The sequence below is a fragment of the Thamnophis sirtalis genome, unplaced genomic scaffold (genome assembly GCF_051295495.1).
Source record: "Thamnophis sirtalis isolate CommonGarterSnake01/CBP01778 unplaced genomic scaffold, rThaSir2_p1.2 scaffold_5, whole genome shotgun sequence".
In the NCBI taxonomy this organism is placed as follows: Eukaryota; Metazoa; Chordata; class Lepidosauria; order Squamata; family Natricidae; genus Thamnophis; species Thamnophis sirtalis.
The window spans coordinates 14,740,683-14,763,428 of NW_028261385.1; the positions used below are offsets into that span (position 1 = coordinate 14,740,683).

Here is a 22,746-nt window from a genome sequence, read left to right on the forward strand (position 1 = left end):
ATATTCATAGAAGCAGTTGGGTTGACTCTTTTATATTACCTCCCAAAGGCCCATTAGATCCCACAGATTAGGCCTCCTCCGGGTTCCATCTACTGGCCAATGTCATCTGGCTACTACCCGGGAGAGGGCCTTCTCTGTGGCTTCTCCGGCCCTTTGGAACAAACTCCCCGCAGAGATTCGAACCCTCACCTCTCTCCAGGCTTTCTGTAAAGCCATTAAAACCTGGCTGTTCCGGCAGGCCTGGGGTTGATGAGTTCCCTTCCCCGCTCGAATCGTGTGACTGTTGATTGTCTTTTAAATTCCTTTGTACCTTCTTTGTTGTATTTCCTTCGTGCTTACCTCCCCCCCCCCTTGGGTTTGTTAGCCGCCCTGAGTCCCTCAGGGAATAGGGCGGCATATAAATAAAATAAACCTTCAACCTTCAAACCTTCCCTTAGGATTGCCCAGTTAATAATCATTATGATATGTTACTTATGTGTCAGGCTGAACATCCTACTAGTTGGTTCATCTTGGACATTGTTAGTCTCCTACCTAGGACTTCTCTCGGAATGGAATGGAACGGAACAGAACGGAACAGAACGGAACAGAACAGAACAGAACAGAACAGAATAGAATAGAATTCTTTGTTGGGTAACTGATTGGACACACAAGGAATTTGTCTTTGGTGCATATGTTCTCAGAGTACATAAGAAGAATAAAATACATTCATCAAGAATAAAAAGATACAACACTTAGTGATAGTCAAGGTTACGAATAAACTATTAAATTGTACTAGGAAACAAATAAAATGATATAAATTGAAAGATACAAGCAACATGGTTATAGTCATAAGTGGGGAGAGATAGATACTAGGAAGGAAGAGAATAATAATAGTAATACATTCTTAGTAAATTTTTGACATTGTTGTGGGAATAAGTTGTTTAGCAAAGTGATGGCATGGGGAAAAACTGTCCTTGTGTTTAGTTGTTCTGGTGTGCAGTGCTCTATAACGTCATTTTGAGGGTAGAAGTTGAAACAATTTATGCCCAGGATGTGAGGGGTCTGTAGATATTTTCACAGCCCTCTTTTTGACTCATGCAGTATACAGATCTTCGACGGAGGACAGGCTGGTAGCAATTGTTTTTTCTGCAGTTCTAATTATCCTTTGAAATCTGTGTCTGTCTTGTTTGATTGCAGAGCCAAACCAGACAGTTATGGAGGTACCAATGACAGACTCAATAATTCCTCTGTAGAAGAGAATCTTTGGGCAGTTTGAGCATCCATCCCTATGAAGATCAAAAACAAAATGCTTTGGATTATCCTGTCCAAAGTCCTGAAATACAAAATGTAATAAAAATTATGTTAATCAGGGAACACAGAAATTACCGATACTTGCATAATCAATGCATATGAGAAGGTTTTAATAAGGAGTTTCTTTTCAGAGTACTCAAGTTGAGGTTCTACATAGAAAAAATGAGGGTTTTTTTCTGGGAAACTGGGAAAAGTAAAATAGAGGGAAAAGTAACAGAAGGAAATATTACATATGATTAATGGACTGGTATACATTATGTAAGACTAATATAGACTATGTACAGCTGAAAGTCTCCTGTCTGATTGTTTATAATCTTTAGGTGAGCAAATATGTACATCACAAGGCAACAATTTTTTGAATCAAGAGACCTTAAATGGGCTAACTTATGGAATGCATCCAAAAAGTAGGACACGTGACTCCTATAGGATAGAAATTTGGCAAGGTTTATTTATTTTTTTAGATTATTTTTCCTCCCACCTTGATTACTTTATAAAGCTTATAAAGTTGTAGCTGCTTCACTGCTGTTGTGCTGTCACAGTCAGCTGCAGACACATAATCATCATTTCCAACACTCTCTGCCAACTTTCCACAAAGAAAGTCAATGGGGAAGCCAGCAGGAAGCCGAAAGTTGCTCTAGCTGCTAGTGGTTTTTTTGCCTCCCTGTGCTCATTCATTCATGTTTAGGTAAGGAAGTGTCTCTGACATGTTGACCCAATGGGTCAAGGATTGTTTAGTTTTTAAATAAGTTCAATACTATGTAAACTTGTTTTCTTCCCTCCTTGAATAAGCTTCTGGGTTTCACTGCTTATTCACTGCAGAGATGAGTCAGCCTATTATTTGATTGTTTCTAAGCAGGTCCTCCACTTTTCCTCCTTATTACTTCTCTTTCCATATTCTCCTTAGTTTGATAGAATATAAGGGATGAGCCCAACTAATCTCTGTAGGTTTGATTTGCCCAAACAACAACCAGAAATGAAAGTTTAATAGTCAATACATGAAAATTATTGGTCATGAGAATTAAGTATATTAATGGAAAAGATGGCAGAGGTAAAACATTCTTCTAGAAAGGGATTAGTTGACATGAATTATTCTTTAGGTGATATTGAGGTGCCGTACCAAAACTGAAGTTTCACACATTGCTATGACATTTGAATTGAATTGTAATGATTATTTGCAGATTGATACAGAGACAGTGTAGAATGAGCCAGCTGCTCGTTTCTACATTATCACTGAAATACTTGCCTTCTTACTCAACTATAAGTAGAGTATTAGAAAGAAAATCAAAACATCTCCAACAGGGGTGAAACAAACTTACCGTCGCTACAGGTTCACAAATGTGAGTGTGCACATGCAATTGCTTTGCTCACATGCACCACTCTGCACATGTGCAGGACCTTCCGCGCATGTGCAGAGCATCAAAAACAGGATATGATGATGTCCAGGCAGGTGGGTGGAACCTCCCGCTGCCACCGCTGCCGGTTTGCATGAATCAAATAGAACTGGTTGAATTGTTCCACTCTAATCATTACAGGGTTAGGCTAGTTCTAATATAGGGGAATAGTTCAATTGCTGGAATTCTTGTAAGTCTATACCATTCTTATCAATAAATCTTGCTAAAGAGAATTCTGTAAACATTTTGTTTGGAAGAATCACTTCTGGTTTGACGCAAATGCTAAAGATCCTGACAGAATTGAATCTGAACATTAAGAGTCAGAGAATAGATCTTTGGTAGAAAGGATAATTAAGAGATTAGACATCATTACTACTTTGGTTCTCATGAACTGCTGTAGAAATTTTATGGGACAAAGTAAATAACTGTAAACTAAGTTAGTAGTGGAGTAGTCTCTGAGATTGGCATTAAGAGATGTCAGGTCTTCACTGATATCCCAATAGCATATCCGAGAATTCCCTTAACTTGCTTATCGGCAAGAGAATGGTACTATTCACTGCTATGGAGAAATGAGTCCCTTAAGATACATTGCTACTTTGAAGAGACCACACTGTTATTGTCTATTGAAGAGACAATGAATAATCCCTGTTAGCACACAGATCTGTCTGAGGAATACTTCCCTCATATTCTCCATCCATCATAATCTAAACAGTTGAGATAAAGATGTGACTCTTAAAAAAAGATTATTTTGCTAGATTTTCCAGGGGGGGCTTTTGTACTGAACATCTATAAAATATTCAGCGCAGATGATGACATCTGAAATACAATTGCATCCTTAAAACAACTTTCCAGAGCCTTCAAACAAAAACAAAAAGTCAGGAACAAATCACCATGGTGATAGGGGAGCAGTGTTTATTCATGCCTAAGTGAGCTTACAGCTCTAATGGACTTTCAGATTGGTTACATTTTCCTTTCCTTTTCTCTTACAGCAGTGACTGAAGGACCAGCCACACCACAAAGTTCCATGTTACCGCAAACGCAGCCTGAACATCCAAGCAGTGAGGAACCTCAAAGTAGGACAATTCCTACTGCATGTGTCCGGCCTACACATCCCCTCCGCAGTTTTGCCAACCCCTTGCTACCTCCGCCAATGAGTGCAATAGAACCGAAAGTCCCTTATACACCACTTTTATCTCAAGCAGGTATGGAAAGTGTTGAAGTGAATGTTGGCTAGGGAACAAAAGCTTTCTGCATAACACAAGCAGATGTTATTTCTCTGCATCCCTGTGATCTCTCTAGCCTAATCTACTAACAACATTGCAAACCCAATGCTGTGTTTGGAAGCTCAATGGAAATAGCACTTAAGAGACCGTTGCTATCTCAGAACTAGCACTTCAGGAGACAGATGTGATGAAGTTGCTACGCTGAATTGAAATGCAAGCTGCCCTGTTGTCAGTAGGTTACAGCAAGGGGTTTTAAAAAGCCATTGTAGACAACATTTGATCATTTTGTGGGCAAAACGCTGACTCTAAAGAAAAACTTAAAAGCACCCAGCATTCTCTGAGAAAGCGATGACACAGATAAATGGTAAAACAAAGTAACTAAAAGTCTAAAGCATGGATCAAAGTCTTGGTTTGAATCTTATCTCTGTGTCAAGCTAAGACCAAAAATGATGCGGATGATGATGTTTAGCCAGAGTTCAGTTCTTTATTTGCTTACAAACAACAGACAGAATCTTGCCAAACTAAACCTATGTTACTCTTACTTGGGAGTATTCTGGGTGATTCTAGGGCAGTGATGGCTAACCTTTTCTGGAATGAGTTCCCAAAGTGCATGCAAACCCTCAAAATGCAATGGACGCAGGGTCCCCTGGATGCACCCAGCCCCCCACTGATGGCCCCCTGCAGATGGGCTCCCCATGGATGGGGCCCCTGCATGTGTCCTACTCCCCCCATGCATGCACACACACCCGCATGCACACCCTACATGTGCATGCACTCCCCGCAGATACCCCACCCCACATGCAGGTGTGGCAGAGACCCAAAGACCATCTGGCCAGCGGGAGGCACATGCACATGCGCAGCAGAGCTGAACTGGGGTGATGGCTCATGTGCCATCAGAGAGGGCACTGCATGTCAACTCTGGCACGCATGCCATAGGATTGCCATCATGGTTCTAAGGAGTTCTTCCTCTCCCTCCTTTCCAGCTCTGGGCTGTGTTAACTCCTTTTTTAGAATGTGCTCCCATTTTCCTGAGAAACTGCCTCTTCACCGTAGTCTATTACATTCTGCCACAAACTCATGGGCTGATCCTATGGTGGTTGGTCGGTCTTATTTCCAATATGAAACAACAACAACAACAAAAAACCTATTGCTTTACCATGGAGAAAAATCCTACATTAAAATCTTCCTGTTGGGATATTTGCACTGGCAAATGATAGCAATACTCGCCTAGAAGGAACATGTAAGACTTGTTTCTAAAAATTGGTAGTTCTTAGACTTTTCTTCCCACTCCAAATCAGTGCACACATTTATCATTATGATTTACCTGATTTTACAGTCCTGGTACAATTCAACCACAGATAAAAAGAAGGCCAATCCTATTTTTTAAAAATAAAATAAAATAGATTGGAGTTATATTTTAAGCCTGTTTAAGTAATAACTTCTGTGATTCTATGAAAATTCTTCTATGAAAAACTTCTTCGTTCTATAACATGTTTTTTTTAAAAACAAAAGGATGCTACTATGAATGGCATGTGTCTGATAGTTACCAATGTGCTCATCGCTACCTGTTATTTCCATAGTAACTGCTGGTATAAATTGTCATTTTTAAAAAAAATCCAAATATTTCTGTGTGGTACAGAGCCAGAATTATCTCTAACCACTTACTGTGTGGAACAAATATGTACCTGTTTTATATGTTGCAAGTTTTCCTTGTAATGTGTTCTTGATATAAACTTCATGTAAGTTTAAGTTGGGTTTGCATATCAAATCTCTGAATGCCAAACTTTATCATTTGTTTTAGTAGATATTTCTGCTGAGACCTTGTTTTGCCAAGTGCCAGTGGTCAAATGCCCAGGCAACTGATTTTTTTTTTTTTGATTCGGAGAAAATGAGCATTCTAGTGGATAAAGAGTTTTAATCTTTATTAACTCAAGCAAACTGAGTTGAAAGCATAACAGAATAGAATGGAGCAGAATAGAATAGAGTGAAATAGAATAGAGCAAAATAAAATAGAACCGAATAGGATGAGGCAGAATAGAGTAGAGCATAATGGAATAGGATGGAATAGGATGGAATAGAATAAAGTGGAATAGAATAGAGAGAAATAGAATAGAGTGAAATAGAATTGAGTGAAATAGAATTGAGTGAAATATAATAGAGCAGAATAAAATAGAGCTGAATAGGATGAGGCAGAATAGAGTAGAGCATAATGGAATAGGATGGAATGGAATAGAATAGAGTGAAATAGAATAGAGAGAAATAGAATAGAGTGAAATAGAATAGAGAGAAATAGAATAGAGAGAAATAGAATAGAGTGAAATAGAATAGAGAGAAATAGAATAGAGAGAAATAGAATAGAGAGAAATAGAATAGAGAGAAATAGAATAGAGAGAAATAGAATAGAGTGAAATAGAATAGAGCAGAATAAAATAGAACAGAATAAAATAGAGCCGAATAGGATGAAGCAGAATAGAGTAGAGCATAATGGAATAGGATGGAATAGAATAGAGTGGAATAGAATAGAGCAGAATAAAATAGAAGTGAATAGGATGAGGCAGAATAGAGTAGAACGTAATGGAATAGGATGGAATGGAATAGAATAGAGTGGAATAGAATAGAGTGAAATAGAATAGAGCAGAATAAAATAGAAGTGAATAGGATGAAGCAGAATAAAGTAGAGCATAATGGGTGGAGATGTTTGGAAGTGTTGAGATTATCTCCTGCTGCTCTGTATTCTAAAGATGATTAAATCCTTGACTTGACAGATAGGAATTGCAGCAACCAATGAAACTTTTAAAAACCATGTTCTTGCTTCAAACATATGCTAGCCATTACTAAACAATCCTCTTCTGACAGCAAACAGAAGCCCTAAAATCCCTTACATCAAGAGGAACATCTTTTAACTAAACCCCACTGGCACTAAAACTTAAAATTCAATTAGTCATTTCTCCTAAGATGGAGACACTCAGTTCTGTTCAATAAATAGGGTGAACAGATATATAAAGGGGTGGGGTCCTACTGATTTAAAAAGGTTGAGCTTGCGCTTTGCATTCTGTATATGTATGTACATTTTACAGAAAACTCACCCCTCGGCATTCCTGATAGCGAGGGAAACAGCTGAGGTACAGCAATCCACTCTGGTGCGTCAATCAGCTGCTGGGCTTCGGAAAAGGAAATATAGGTGAATATAGTGCAGGGGCAGGTGGCTGGGCCCACTTCAGAGCAAACTGGTTCACTCCCATCTGATAGCCAGAGTTACCACTTTACCCAAACCAGTTTGAACCAGTAGAATCCCACCCCTGGACAAAGGAACACAGGCTCCTGCAGGTGCATCAGTTGTGATATAATGTGTTCAGCAATTTGCATCGACCTGATTTATTTTGGACTGCACACAAACCTCATAGGAATTCTTAGAAAATAAATGCGGTGGTTGGTTGCATCTCAGCCCTTAATTTGGACTTGGGGTCATATGACCAGACAAAAGATGATCAGAGGAGCACCCGGATGATCTAAAAGGACCAGGGAGAAATCTTACCAATAGTAGAAAATATTTGTAGGTGAAGGAGGAGGAGCCCACAAGGGAGGAATGGGCAAAGAAAGAAGCTTAGAAAAGATCGGCCCTAACTTATCAGGCAGTTTAAAAAAAGAGAGAGAGACAATGGGCGAGATTTAAACTTTCATATTTTCAAGGTTCTGTTAACATGGCCTTACAATAAAGTAGAATTAGCCGATCTTGGTGTGTTTTCTGTCTTGTCTAATTAGAAGGAACACCTCCCCCCCCCATTTTGGATGTGCATCTTTTCCTACCTACTCAATTGGCAAAAATGGAGAAAAGCAAAATGGGTAGTGAGTGAGGAAAGAGAAAAGCATTGTAGCTGTGGGAATATTTGTGTGTGAGAAAGAAAAGGGGAGATGTTATTGCACATGGAGAAAATATAGGATAGATTTCAGAGGTAGTATTCAGCTGGTTTGGACTGGTTTAGAAATAGCAATAGCAGTTAGACTTATATACCGTTTCATAGGGCTTTCAGCCCTCTCTAAGCGATTTACAGAGTCAGCATATTGCCCCCAACAATCCGGGTCCACATTTTACCCACCTCGGAAGGATGGAAGGCTGAGTCAACCTTGAGCTGGTGAGATTTGAACAGCCGAACTGCAGAACTGCAGTCAGCTGAAGTAGTCTGCAGTGCTCCATTTAACCACTGCACCACCCATAGCGGAGATCGGGGGTCGGCTGCCCCAGCGCTATGCCATCCTATTTAGCCACGTTTTTAGGCCAGGCTCATGCACTGAAGGCACACGTGTGAGCAAAGCGCATGCGCAGAAGGCTGGGTGCATGCACAGAAGGTGTGCGCACGGGGGGCAAGCCAGTGGCAAAAATAAGTGAAAACCACTGCTGATAGATTTGGGTGCTTGTAAATGAAGGGGTAATGAGAAAGGGCATCATTTTCCATATCTCCTATATTTCCATCCACTATGGATGCTGGGGAGTGTTCTGAAGCATTATATCCAGAAGGTTATGGCTGCTTCTTCCATTTCCCATTCAGAAAAAGGCCTTTCTTTTTTTCTAACGGTGTTGAGAAAGGCTAGATTTTACGGTTGTGGATGCTTTAACTTGGATACCAGCACTTAGCAGAATGCTGTGGTCATCAAAGTTCAACAAAGGAAAAGGAACAAGAAAAGTACTTCCAAGAAATTTTGGCTCAGGTCTATTAGTAGACAGCTCAGTTGCTCATGTCGCCTTGATCTCTCCAGATCTAAATCCCCAATTAGTTAATTCCAGCTCTCAAGTACATCTTCTTCATTTAAATTCAAAGTACATTGTCCTGACTATTCCACCTTCTCTCTGATGAGCCTAGAGAGAGATGGGAGGAAAGGAGCAGCAGAGCTACAGGTGAATTGCCTTTTTTAGAGACCAATCCTTACCGTTTGCAGCTGTTATAAGAAATTTAAGCCATCGTCTCAAAGTATTAATCAGAAATCAGTTTTACAAGTGAAGTTTCCCTACAGCTGCAATATTTGGTAGATAAAGAGACAATCAAAATGCACATTTCCCCCCACAATGACATGGATTATTTCATGCATTTTTTTAAAAAAAATGTGATTATTGCCTCTCCTTTTGTTTTTTGTTTTCCATATAGCTCATAAACTCCCCTGGTAAAGTCAGCAGTTTCAGGATCTCAGTATTTTTCTGTTTCTTGAAAGAGCTGAGAAAATAGGTTGCTTCAAATCATCAAGTTTCTTTTGTTGAGTGCTAAATTTTTAAGAAGAGATTTGCAAAGTTTGTTAGCCCACATTTTTCTAATTATGCCTAACCCTCTTTACGCCGAATACTGAATGTGCTGTCTTTGCCAACAATTTCACCGAATAGTACAACTTATTTCTGGACATTATATTCATATGCACTGTCCCCTATTATAAATGCAAACAACACTAAATTTCAAATAATATCTAAAGTTCAGTGGCATATTGGTCTGAAGATGCAAGAACAGATAAATCTGTGTGCAAATTAAAACCTCACCTTTAAGGCTCTACAGTGGAAATGGATGTTTTAATCAGAGAATGTGCACTGAATGTATACAAACAAAATACAGAAATTGTCTTTTACTTGATTCATAGAATATAAAGCATAGAATAACAGAGTTGGAAGAAACTTTGGAGGTCTTGTAGTCCAACTTCCTGGTCAAGCAGGAGACCCTATGCCATTTCAGATAAATGGTTCTCCAGTCCCTTTTTGAAAACCTCCAGTGGGTAGTAAGAGTAGGAGAGGAAGGGGAAGAAGAAAAGGGAAAAGAGAGGAGGAAAGAAGAAAGTAAAGAAGAAGGAAGGGTGGGAGAAAATAAGAGGGAAGAAGATGTAGGGTTGTTGTAAAACGAGATGGATGTACGGGATGGCAGGGAAGCAACCTTGATTATACTATTAAATCTTTAGGGGAAGAATGGAATTATAAATCTTAAAGGATAACACATAATATTAACAATATTTATGAGAATGTATATTTGTGAATGTATGTATGGGAAAGAAAAATTTTAAAAAAAACTTTTTTTTTTAAAAAAAAAGAAAACCTCCAGTGATGGAGGACCCACAACTTTTGGAGGTAAGCTATTCTAATGGTTAATTGTTCTCGCCTTTAGGAAATTTCTCCTTAGTTCTAAGTTGCTTCTCTTCTTGGTTCAGAGAGCCAAGGTGGCACAGTGGTTAGAATGCAGCACTGCAGGCTATTTTAGCTGACTGCTAGTTTGGCAGTTCGGCGGTTCAAATCTCACCGGCTCAGGGTTGACTCAGCCTTCCATCCTTCCAAGGTGGGTAAAATGAGGACCCGGATTGTTGGGGGCAATATGCTGACTCTGCAAACCACTTAGAGAGGGCTGAAAGCCCTATGAAGCGGTATATAAGTCTAACTGCTATTGCTATTGGTTCGTTTCCATTCATTGTGTCACGATACCCATCATACTATTAAATTGCAGAGGTTCAATTCCCCACTTCTGGCCATTCTTATCCAAGGAGCTCTGTGTCATTTCTGACAGATATTGTCCTCCTTGCTATTGGAGAAGGTTTTATCTGCACTGATTCCAGAAGAAGCTTAGGACTTCCTGTGTGCAAAATTCAGCCCTCATGGAGAATATGCAAACATTGTCCCAAAACCCAGACAATCAAGTAACCTGGGATTCTGATTTTCTGAAATTACATTTTGCCTCAAAATATCCTCTTCAAAATAAGCCCCCATTGGCATAAAGATTTGAGAATAATCAACAGCTGATTATTTTGCAGCATGGAGGCTGAAATTGGGAGGGGATGGTGGTACATCTGACAACCAGATCGTCATGTTGGCATGTCTTTGTGAAATTCTGTATTCCAGTAACAAGCCCAGGTTTGTACCTGGCATTCATAAATCATAAAACTAATGAGGGAATGTAACATTTATTAACCCAGCAAAGCAAATAAGACTCATAGTAGCATTGGCTGCTGAGGTCATGCTGTGTTGGTGCTGACCAACCTTGGCATTTTCCCAACTCCCAATCTGGGATTTCTAATTACTTCTCCATGTTCGTTTCTGATTCATAATCACGTAACTTACATAAGTAAACATAGCTGGAAGATAGGAAATGTGGGGTGTTTTTTGTTTTTGTTTTTTGGCAGCTGCTGCACGTGGCTGGCTCATATTTAAATGGTTGTCCACTAGGACTCCAAGATCCCTCTCACAGTTAACTACTACTGAGCAAGGTACCACCTATACTGTACCTGTGCATTTTGTTTTTCTTGCCTAAATGTAGAACCTGATTTTTTTCACCATTGAATTTCATTTTGTTAGATGAGCACCCAATGTTCAAGTCTGTCAAGATCCTTCTCTGTCAGTAGGAAAGAGGGGAGGAATGGGAAGAAGAGGGGAAGGATAAAGGGGAGGAAGGGGAAGGAGAGAAGGGAAAGGAGAGGAGGAAGGAAGGAAGGAGAGAAGAAAGAGAAGAAAGGGGGGTAGGAAGGAGGGAGGGAAAGAGGGAAGGAAGCAAGGAGGGAAGGAAGGAGGGAAGGAAGGAGAGAAGAAAGGAGGGAAGGAAGGAGGGAATGTAGGAGAGAAGGAAGGGGGGAAGGAAGGAGGAAAGGAAGGGGGAAAGGAAGGAGAGAAGGAGAAAAGGAGAGAAGGAAGGAAGGAGGGAAGGAAAGAGGGAAGGAGAGAATGAGGGAAGGGGAAGGAGGGAGGGAAGGAAGGGGAGTAGGAGAGAAGGAACGAGGGAAGGAAAGAGGGAGGGAGGGAAGAAGAAGTAGGACTGTTGTAAGATAAGATGGATCTATGGGATGATAAAAAAGCAATCTTCAAGTATATTGTCAACAGTAGGGAAAAATTGTTATAAATACATATTATTAATAACAGTTATGAGATCATATAATTGTGAATGTATATATGAAATTGATAAAATAAAATAAAATAAAATAAAAAAGATCCTTCTCTGTCTTAAGCCTATCTTCTGGAATGTTGGCTATTCCTGCCAGCTTGGTGCAAATTTAATGAGTTCCCCATCTATCCCCTCACCAAGTCATTGATGAGGGTGTAAAGAACACATTGCTGCCTGGAGCCCTCTCCAGTTTTGTTCTCCCCCTGGCATCTTTTCTGCACTCTTTCTAGAGTCTCAACATGTCTTTTTTTAATATCGTGGCAACCAAATATCGTGGCAACTGAAAATGAAAAGCCAACACAGTCCTAGGCTGCATTAAAAGAGGGATAGAATCAAGCTCCCTGGAATACCACTTTATAATGCCTTAGAAGGACCACATTTGGAATACTGTATCCAGTTTTGGTTGCCATAATATAAAAAAAAAACATGTTGAGACTCTAGAAAGAGTGGAGAGAAGAAGAACAAAGTTGATTAGGGCAAGATTTGGGTATGTTTAGTTTAATGAAAAGAAGGACTAGGGAGACATGATAGCAGTCTTCCAATATCTAAGGGGTTGCCACATAGAAAAGGGAGTCAACCTATTCTCCAAGGCATCTGAAGGTAGGAGAGCAATAAGAAGCAATAGATGGAAACTAAACAAGGAGAGAAGCAACCTAGGACTAAAGAGAAACTTCCTGACAGAACAATTAATCAGACATCATGGGTTCTCCAATGCTGGAGGTTTTTAAGAAGAGACTGAAAACCATTTGTCTGGAATGGTATAGGGCTGTGATGGCAAACCTATGGCACGTGTGCCACAGGTGGCACACAGAGCCGTCACCCCAGGTCAGATCTCCGTGGCGTTTCCTTCGTGAGCTTCTGTTTCCCTGCAAACGACGAAACAGAAGCTCATGAAAGAAAAAGATCTCACCTCTTGCTGCGCTGTTGGTGTTGGGATGCCCCGCCTCTCACCGGCCAGCTGGTCTTCGGGTCTCTGCTGGGCATGCATGCATGCATGTCCGTGCATGTCCACACATGTCCATGCATGTCCATGCAAGCATGTGCATGTCCACACATGCATGTATTCACACATGTGAATGTGCACCTTTAAGTTTGGGTATGCGCACGCAGTTTGGGAACTAGGTGTCTAAAAGGTTGGCCATCACTGGTACAGTGATGAAGAGCCGAGGTGGTGCAGTCGTTAGGGTTTAGTACTGCAGGCCACTTCAGCTGACTGTTATCTGCAGTTCAGCGGTTCTAATCTCACCGGCTCAAGGTTGACTCAGCCTTCCATCCTTCCGAGGTGGGTGAAATGAGGACCCAGACTATGGGGGCGATATGCTGACTCTGTAAACTGCTTAGAGAGGGCTGAAAGCCCTATGAAGCGGTATATAAGTCTAACTGCTATTGCTATAGGGTTTCCTGCTTAGGCAAGGGCTGGACTAGGAGACCTCCAAGGTCCCAACTCTGTTATTCTGATGCTTTTTCTGAGCCTCAGTTTCCACTGCTGAACTCTGCTCCAATTTGCAAGGATGAAGTGATTTCTTGAGCATTATTGAGTCGGTGTGGGCTCCTTTCTGAAGTTTTCCTTCACTTCAGTTTCCAAGCTTTCATGTTCACCTGCTGCTGATCCCTGTCTAGAGGGGGAGCCTTAATTAGCATCGTTGGTTTCTCATCAGCAATGCCCAAATGGAGCCATCTGCCTTTTTGCTGAGCTCTTAGCTCTTTAAGGCACAATTGTATTAATTAATGAGTTCCATATGACTGACATAGCTTCCCTTCCCTTATCCACAGCAACCCAGAGATTCACAGGTGTGGGCATTCTTCATGCCAGGCAGTTATGCTCAAACCTTATTTTGCCGTCCATTTTCTGTGCCAGATCTAAATGGATTTTGCATGACTGATTTGTTTGGGGACAGGCAAAGAGGGAGGATTCTTGTCACTTGTTCCACAGAAGTTTAATTAACTGCAAACAAAACAAAAACAAAAGGGGAAAAAAAGTAACATAAAGGTTGGAGTTGAGTTTATTCTATTTGTGCTGTTTATTCTATTTGTGTATGCTAGCTGGCCCTGGTCCAACCAGCTGGGGCTGCTCCAGAGAAAGATGCTTTCTCTTTAAAAAAAAATCCATCCCAAAACAAATACTGCAGGTCTTTAGCAATTGTTGATGTTGTCATTCTTTCACTTGCAGTTAAATGGTCTTGGTTGATTTTTTTAAAAAAGTTGGGCAGTATTGTAACTTATTAGATCTTTGATCAAACACCACCCAAAAATCCATTTCTACTGGGATTGGGTATCTAGAAAACCATCTAGGAAAAGATGGTGGCAGATCATTTATTTGTTTCTGCTGCTGTCTATGTGACCACAAGCAGAATCTGTCCTGTACACAAAAATTAACCCAGTATGTCATACAATGTACTACATCAACTCACTAACATTCATGTTTAATTAAGAGTAGAATGACACTTTGAGAGCAACTGTCTTGGCCATCTTGAAGTCTAGAGCCAGATTCCAAATCTTTTCCTACCGATTCTATGAGAGAGTGCTTCATGCCTGCAGCAGTCAGGGTTGATCTTCTCTAGGTCTGACCAGTTGGAACGCCTTGCAGTCCAAGGGACTTGCAGGAGTCTTCTCCATAGCTCAAGGGCCTCAATTCTTTGGTGCTCAGCCTTCCTTATGGTCCAACTTTCACAGCCATACATTGCAACTGGGAAAACCAGAGCCTTGACGGTTCCACCACAAATCCGCGAAGCCCTTATCCACGGAGACATAAGCGTGAAGACTAATTCACGCCATTCTAAGCGCTAAGGAAAAACACGACCCTACCGCGATGACATAATCACGGAGGGCAAATCCGCGCATTCCCAAGCACTCAGTACCCTAAACCTAAACCTAAACCTAAACCTAACCCTAAACCTAACCCTAACCCTAACCCTAACCCTAACCCTAAACCTAAACCTAACCCTAAACCTAACTCTAACCCTAACCCTAACCCTAACCCTAACCCTAACCCTAACCCTAACCCTAAACCTAACCATAAAACAACCCCCTAAACCTAATCCTAACCCTTACCTTAATTGAAACCGGCTTTCTGCCGCGGCACTGTTTTAAAGCGCCCTTCTGTTGCCGCGCTGTTGTGATGATGCGCGGTGATGATGCGCGGTGATGACATCACGGTGATGATGCGCGGTGATGACGTCACGGCTTTAGTGCCGCGATTTTATCACCGCGATTTTGACGAGCGCGGTTTTGTCGTGCCACGAGCCTTGACTAATATGCCTTGACTAATATGCCTTGACTAATATGCATCTATTTGCCAGCAATTGAGAGGGCCTTATGCCATGATCTTAGTTTTCTTAATTTTGAGTTTCAAGCCAAATTTTGCACTCTCCGTCTTCACCCACATCAAAAGGCCTTGAAATTAGAATATTTAAAACATAGCCAGAAGAAGAGACTGCCCTAAAACTCACCGCAAGGCATTGAATGCTTGTTTTACGAAAGTGGCTTTGAATCCTTTCCTGAACTGTGGGTACAAGCCGTACTCTGGAGACACAATATTCTATTATGGCAACCACTGAGAAGGCTACCTTTTGATCCATCTTCCTTCTCTCCTTAAACTAAGCTGTGTCTGGAGCAAAGTCTCACTAGATGCCTTCACAGGATGGGCAGAATCAGACTATGTTTAACCTGGCACTATGCCATGTGTTTCTCTACGGAATAATAACTATAATTTTAAAATGAATCCATAAACGTATTGGCAAGCGAAGTGAATGCAAAGCAGCTCCCTTCTAATAGTCTCAATGTTAGTTTTTTTTTCTTGGGGCAGGGGGGGACACACATCAGAAGAAGAGGTATATCTGTCATTTTCCTGCTACCAATCTTTCTGAAGGCATCTCTTGGGTTAAAGTGAGCAAGGTTGGGCTGAGTAGATTCTCAGGATCATCAAAGAGTCTTCCTATATGTTGTTAATATATAGATTATTGCAAAATGAATTCTGCAACTTTGATCTTAGGCTAGGAGAGCAGGAGCAATTATGAGCATCAAAAGGTTTTCAAAATGTCTAGATAAGTCCTTTATTATTATTAGATTGTACCACTTAAAAAAGCAAGCATGCACACTTGCACATAACATCATCTTGAATCAATGCATCTTCTGTTCTTTCTTTGAAGAAGTTGAAGTTGGACGGAAGCAGTTACTACAGAAGTCTTTTTTCCCCCTATCAATAGTGCAAAGCCTAGTATCTTCTGAAGAGTTCTTTGAGATTCTTTCTTTTCTTGGTTTCCCCTGGCTTTTTCATTTCTTTTTTTAAAACCTTGGCTTTCAAAGGGATCCAGGAGTGCAGAAAAAAATTCTTGTTTGTGACAAGCTACTTAAAGGTGGCCCTGTAATATATGTGTCTTCCATTTGCTTTTAATACTGTTGAGTCTTTGTTGAAGCAACCCCCTGTGCTTTAGCATTTAATTAAAAATCAAGCAAAGCAGACACCTAATTTTTAGCAATAGGAAATCAGCGTAAAGTTTCGACTTTGCTTTTTCCATGCAATTACTCAGTCTGTTAACACCTGGCAGAAATATAGACTTTTAGGGCATTTCAAAAGAGGTGGGGGGGATTTTGGCCAACTTTAGAATTAGCATCATAATCATACGGTACCTTGCTGAGCTGGTGTATTTAACTAATTATTTAACTAATCAAGGAGACAAGCAACCTAGAACTAAGGAGAAACTTCCTGATAGTAAGAACAATTAACCAGTGGAATGGCTTGCTTTCAGACATTATGGATGCTCCATCACTGGAAGTTTTTAAAAAGAGACTGGACAGCCATTGTCTGGAATGGCATAGGAGCTCTGCTTGAGCAGGAGGTTGGACTAGAAGACCTCCAAGGTCCCAACTCTGTTTTGTTATTCTGTTATTTATTTGGGCATTGGCTGAAGCACAGTACAAGTATTCACAAAAATTTCAATTTTAGATTCATTGAGTTTTCCCACCAGAATGGAATATTTGACTCTTCTGATTTTTTTTCATGTTTGCCGGCGTGCAGTATTTTGTTCTCTTTCAACTGTTGGTGTTTTGTGTTTGGCAAGGGAATGGATCAGCTGCCACCCCAAAGAGATTGCACGGTTACTAGTTGGACAACAGCAACTCAATGACCAACTATATCCCAATTATATAACTAGTTCACTGGAAGAGTGCAGTCTTCCATGTTGACTGCATGAAAACAAAGATGAATCTCTTTAAACTGTTTCTGGGGGTTTGAGAACCAATAGAGGTGTGGAGGCATCTCTTCACTGAGCTGGAATCCCTATTTCACTGTCTGTCTGCAGGTGAAAGAAGTAACTAATTCTCCCAGTCATTATCAGGTAGGGCTGTCTTTTATTATTTTATCAAACTCTTCCATTCTCTTCTTCAGTGGATAGTTTTCCAAGGAGAACATCCCCTGCATTTTTTTCCGACCAGTTCAGATTTCCTTGGAAGGAAGAGAATTTACTTTTGGAACATCAGTGAACTTTTCATGGGTGGAGTGAAGCACTCCTGAGCTTATTCAATTACTAGCTGATAACCCGGCATTGCCCAGGTATTTATTTATAGGGGGGAAATGTGTGGACCAAACATAATTGTTGGATTTCCCCCCTTACCAGAGGGAAATCAACTCCCCAAGAAAGTTAAAACTACTTTTGTTAATACTGGCTATTATAACAGAATCTTGTAAATCTGATTGTAGAATATCTCTTACACCTTCTTATAGATAAGTGAATTGGGCAGCTTCTGTTGTTGTTATTATCTCTCTGTTCTAAACTTTAGATATACTTTGGTCCCTTCTGACTCGGCAACAGCCTCTCCATATCTCCATCAATATCAGCTTCCTTACTCTCTACAGTTAGAATATATTGAAGTATATATATATACCAGTGGTGGGTTCCAGATCCCATTGCAATTGGTATGCTGTGCAAGGGGCTGGACGTCAGGCACGCACACTGTGTACGCATGCACAATTGGCCGGTCCCATTATAAACAGCTATGGAACGTGGGCAGCAGGTGGGCCAAATGAGCCACTGTACCAATACGGTGGTCGCTGCTCCCGGCTACTACCCGGCTAGAACCCACCACTGATACATATATGTATACACACGGTTTATTGGAGTGGAGGAAAAGTCTATTGTTGTTCAGTTTTTGTTTCAGTTTTCAAACAAGGTGGGGGTAACAGGCATTTCACAGATGGGTGGGTTTGTTTTTGTTTTTCATCTGTTCTCCCTTGCTGAAGGAGAGGGAGATCACCTTCAATTGATGGTCATCATCCTTTCAGATATGTGGTAAGTAAGTCCAAAACCGAGACAATATACTTCATTACACCTCATTCATTACTGAAGGTTTTATTGTGTTTCCATGAGACTCTTGGGAAGAAAATAGTGATCTGAAAAGCAAGATTCAGGAAGAACATGCACCAGTAAATTTGCTCATGTTGCTTTCACCCGTTTTGTGTCTTCCTGTCACAAGTAATATTGAAATGGTTTGCCCCTTCCTATTGCAGCGCCCAATCTTCCCAAGGCTCAGGTTAAGACAGCATCCCTTGGACTAGCTGGAAAAGCACGATCACCTCTGCTACCTGTTTCGGTACCAACAGCTCCAGAAGCCACAGAAGAAGGTCACAAACAAACAGAAGATCCTGCTAATGTAAGAAAACTCTCAATAAGATGGCTTTGGGAATTTTATTGCATTTTCCTATTTAGTCTGGGTGCATTCTTGTGAAAAAAAAGTACAGTTCTCAAAACCAGATATTATTGCAAACCTCATCACCCTACTCATTCATTTTGCTTCTTCTTTCTTCTTCTCCTCCTGTCTTTTCTCCATTTCAAATGAGGATCTTAGCTGGTTTAAAATATGAACTGATCAGATAAACCGAAGGAGGTTTTGTGTCTCATCTTTCATTCAAGATCTTAAGATGGTATTCACAATACTCCTTTCTCTTGTTTTGTTTTTTTCCCTTACAACATCAAATCTATAAGATAGGTTGGGCTGAGAGAGTGACTGTCCCAACGTTCCCACAAATGAGATTTTATAGCTTAAAATCTTAAGGGGCACTTAAACCTAGGTTCTACTCACTCCATGTCCAACACTTAATCCACTTAATTGCACCACATTGGATCTTGGAATAACTTCAGTGGTTTTGCGTCAATGCCTCCAAAGGTTTGTACATCACTCTGGAGTCTGTTAAAGTTGTTAGCACTGTAGTCCAATGGAGGTGGCATCCAGAGGAGTTGGGTTTCAACTCCAACTTTCAGTAATGTCCATGTTGGCTGGGAATTGTTGAATTGTCGTAAATTTGTTTGCTCATTTTTAGCCCCCCCCCCAGCCCCAGGAGCACTGTACAAGCTGCCCAAAGCTCTGCATGCCCCCCTTTTGTTTTGGGGTGGGTTTTTTTGCAAAAAAACAAGGCATGCAGAGGGTTTGGGAAGCCTGCAGAGTGCAAAACCTCTCTCTCTCTTTTTTTTTAAAAAAAAAACCCTCTTCAAAATCATGGTGCGTCTTATAGTCCGGTGCATCCTATAGTCTGAAAAATATGGGAAGTAACAAACCAAAATAGTCACCTGAACAACCTTCTTATATTGGATGTACAAAGGAAACTAGTCAAGATTTTGAAGGATTTTGTGAGAAGGGTCAAAAAAATGGAAAGGAATCCAGCTCTAGGAGTCTATTTAATGGGATTATAGATCAAGTAAAAGGAAGGAATATAAAGTACTTTATTTGATTGTGTAAAACAGACATGTTATCTCTGGTAATCTTTCATGGACTAAATGAGGCTTTAAAGATTTGCTTATAGAAAATAGATGAAATATAGAAAGAAGTCATTAACTGTAAGTTAAGGTAAGGTGATAATTTAATAATATAGTTTGTAGTTGTTGTGAACTCATTTCCTTATATATTTGTTTTGTTTTCATTACTATATTTTTATTTTTTTCTCTTTACTATTTTTACATTTTTTTCTTTTTCTGCCCTTTCTGTTTTTGTTTTGTTTTTATTCCTTTATGTTTTAGTTTGTATTAGTTTTTAATCTTTTAAATTGTAAAGTTACATTATTATATAAAAACATTTTTTTCTGCTGAAAGTCACATAAAGAAAGGTCTGTTTTTTTAAAAAAAAATAGCTTTCATCCTCTTCTAATTGGCAGGAGGCTGTGTGTAGAAATTGTGTATAATCATATTTAAACTTCCAATTAAAAACTGTTTTTAAAACTTGGAAAAGAAGACCGAAGTCTGTCCAGATTAGTTTGATGATTCTTAGCATTTTCTATAAACCTTTTTCTGATGAAGATGCACTCAAGCAGCATAAGGGAAAAAAATCTTTTTCTGCTTTTTCTAAGTTAAAGACACTATTGGGAATCAGCAGTGCGGAAAATATATATCTAAGATGTTCCTATGTACAAATGAGAAACAGAAATTAGAAACAGAAAAGAAATTAGATCCCAAACCATTCCAGATTCTCTCTGGGTCCTGCCAGATGGCTTGCTTTTTATATTAATATCAATATTAAATTTATTGACCACCCTTCTTGCCGCAGGGTAATTCTGGGCAGTTTTTACAATATTAAAAAGATAAAATATTACAAAACCTATTCACAATAAAAAGGTAATATCATGTAAGTCTTTACAGTTTCAATAAATATGTGTAGAATATGTCTGCAAGTCAGCATTTCCTCATAGACTGCTGAGGAAAAAATGCTGAAATATGGGCAATAGAAAGGAACGGTAATCAAGTAAATGGTAGATAGTACCTTCCTTCCTTCCTCCTTCTTTCCTTCCTTCCTTCCCGCCCTTCCCTTCTCTTCCTCCCTTCCCCTTTCCCTTCCTTCTTCCCTCTCTCTCTCTCTCCCTCCCCTCCCCTTCCTCACTTCCCCTTCCCTTCCTCCCTTCTTCCTTTACTTTCTCCCTTCCTCCTTTCCCCTCCTCCCTCCCCCTCTTCCTTTCTTTCATTCATTCTTTCTTTCCATGGAGGAATCCATTTCTCACCAAAGGACACTCATCATTAGTGAGCTACTTTTGAGTAGACCTGATGAAACTTTGCCTATTATACTGACCATACCAACATATAGTAGCAATAGCAATAGCAATAGCAATAGCAGTGGACTTATATACCGCTTCATAGGCCTTTCAGGCCTCTCTAAGCGGTTTACAGAGAGTCAGCATATTGCCCCCAACAATCTGGGTCCTCATTTTACCCACCTCGGAAGGATGGAAGGCTGAGTCAACCCTGAGCCGGTGAGATTTGAACCGCTGACCTGCTGATCTAGCAGTAGCCTGCAGTGCTGCATTTAACCACTGCGCCACCTTGGCTCTTATAGTAGGAACCCCAAACTCCAAAGTTTGATTCAACAAAGCTTTGACCAAAAAACACACACACAGAGGAAGCCAATTGTTACCTCAAAGCAACAGTGCAGATCAAAGCATGAGAACGGAGTGGCTGTGGCGCTCTGATCCAGATAAGAAAAGGAGCTTTTAAGCATGAACGTTCAGGAGGAAAAAATACCCTTTGCTCCATAGCAGAAAGGCTAGCTGAATGGAAATGGATCTCATCATTCGTTAGAAGCACAAGATGAAATGACTCAGTTGAAGCCTCCTTTGATGATCATTTTGTCCACCCAAATTGATGTGTCAATCAAACTGCCGCTAATTAAACTCCCTCTCCAGCCCAGCATCACTTTTAGAATGTTCTGATGGCTATTCAATTGCTTTCAATAGGTAAAACCATGGCTGGCTGGGCAATTCTGGGAAGTCCAGACATCTTAAAGTTGCCACAGTTGAGAAACATTGGGCAAAACAATTATTGTACAGCCCAATTCTGTGCAGTCTGATTTATGTACTGACTCCACTCATTTCATTCAACATTTCTCCAACTAAGTGTGAATTTTGTGTTAATTTCAGAGTACTAGGTGGGTAAAATGAGGACCCAGAATGTTGGGGGCAGTATGTTGACTCTGTAAACCACTTAGAGAAGGCTTAAAGCGGTATATAGGTCTTAGTGCTATTGCTATTACAACTTGTGATTCCAGGACAACAGATGTCACTTCCCAATAACTTGAATGCAACTGACAGAGTCATTCCCCACAAAAAATTAGGTCATAATTTTGTGATAGAAAGGAAAAAGGTGAATGACTGAAGCATGATAGCAATAACAATTGCACTTAGACTTATATACCACTTTAGAGTGGTTTTAAACCCTCTCTAAGTGGTTTACAGAGTCAGCAATTTGGGTCCTCATTTTACCCACCTCAGAAGGATGGGAGGCTGAGTCAACCTTGAGCCTGGTGAGATTCGAACTGCCAAATTGCAGGCAGCCGGCAGGCAGCAGAAGTAGCCTGCAGTTCTACACTCCAACCACTGCGCCACTGTGTCTCGTGATCATTTTAGTGTATGATTTTAAGTGCTTTATGATAAATGCAATCAAAGGTAAGGGTTTTGTTTTGGTCCCAATATTCTTTGGGATGCAATCCCTGACACAGATAACCCATAAATAATAAATCTTCTCATGATAGCCGTTTTCCCAAAGCAATATGGAGTGATTGGACCTTTGCTGGTCCTGTCACATTATTGGCTTTCAAAATGCTGAATACCACCTGAATACCACCTCTGAGGTGGTATTCAGCAGGTTCTGACCAGTTCTGGAGAATCGGTAGTAGAAATTTTCAGTAGTGCGGAGAACCGGTAAAAACCATATCTAACTGGCCCCGCCCCTGTCTATTCTCTGCTTGCCGAGTCCCAGCTGATCGGGAGGAAATGGGGATTATGCAGTAACCTTCCCCTGGAGTGGGGATGGAATGGAGATTTTACAGTTTCCTTCCCTGGCCACGACCACCAAGCCATGCCCATCAAGCGATGCCCACAGAACCGGTAGTAAAAATTGTCAGAGTTTTGGCAGTATGACTAGTATTATGTGATAAACCCAGGAGCAATAGCACAGCACATAGAGCCTTAAGACAATT

The 22,746-nt window shown here is 40.5% G+C and overlaps 1 protein-coding gene across 1 annotated transcript in view; it reads left to right on the plus strand.

The window, feature by feature from the left end:
• DCC (DCC netrin 1 receptor) overlaps window positions 1-22,746 on the plus strand; it is a 734,614-nt gene that overhangs the window by 710,709 nt on the left and 1,159 nt on the right. Inside the window, exons 27-28 of the mRNA XM_087715396.1 lie at window positions 3,671-3,883; window positions 18,302-18,444. Coding sequence (XP_087571522.1) covers window positions 3,671-3,883; window positions 18,302-18,444 — 356 coding nt within the window. The remainder of the gene's footprint in view (window positions 1-3,670; window positions 3,884-18,301; window positions 18,445-22,746) is intronic.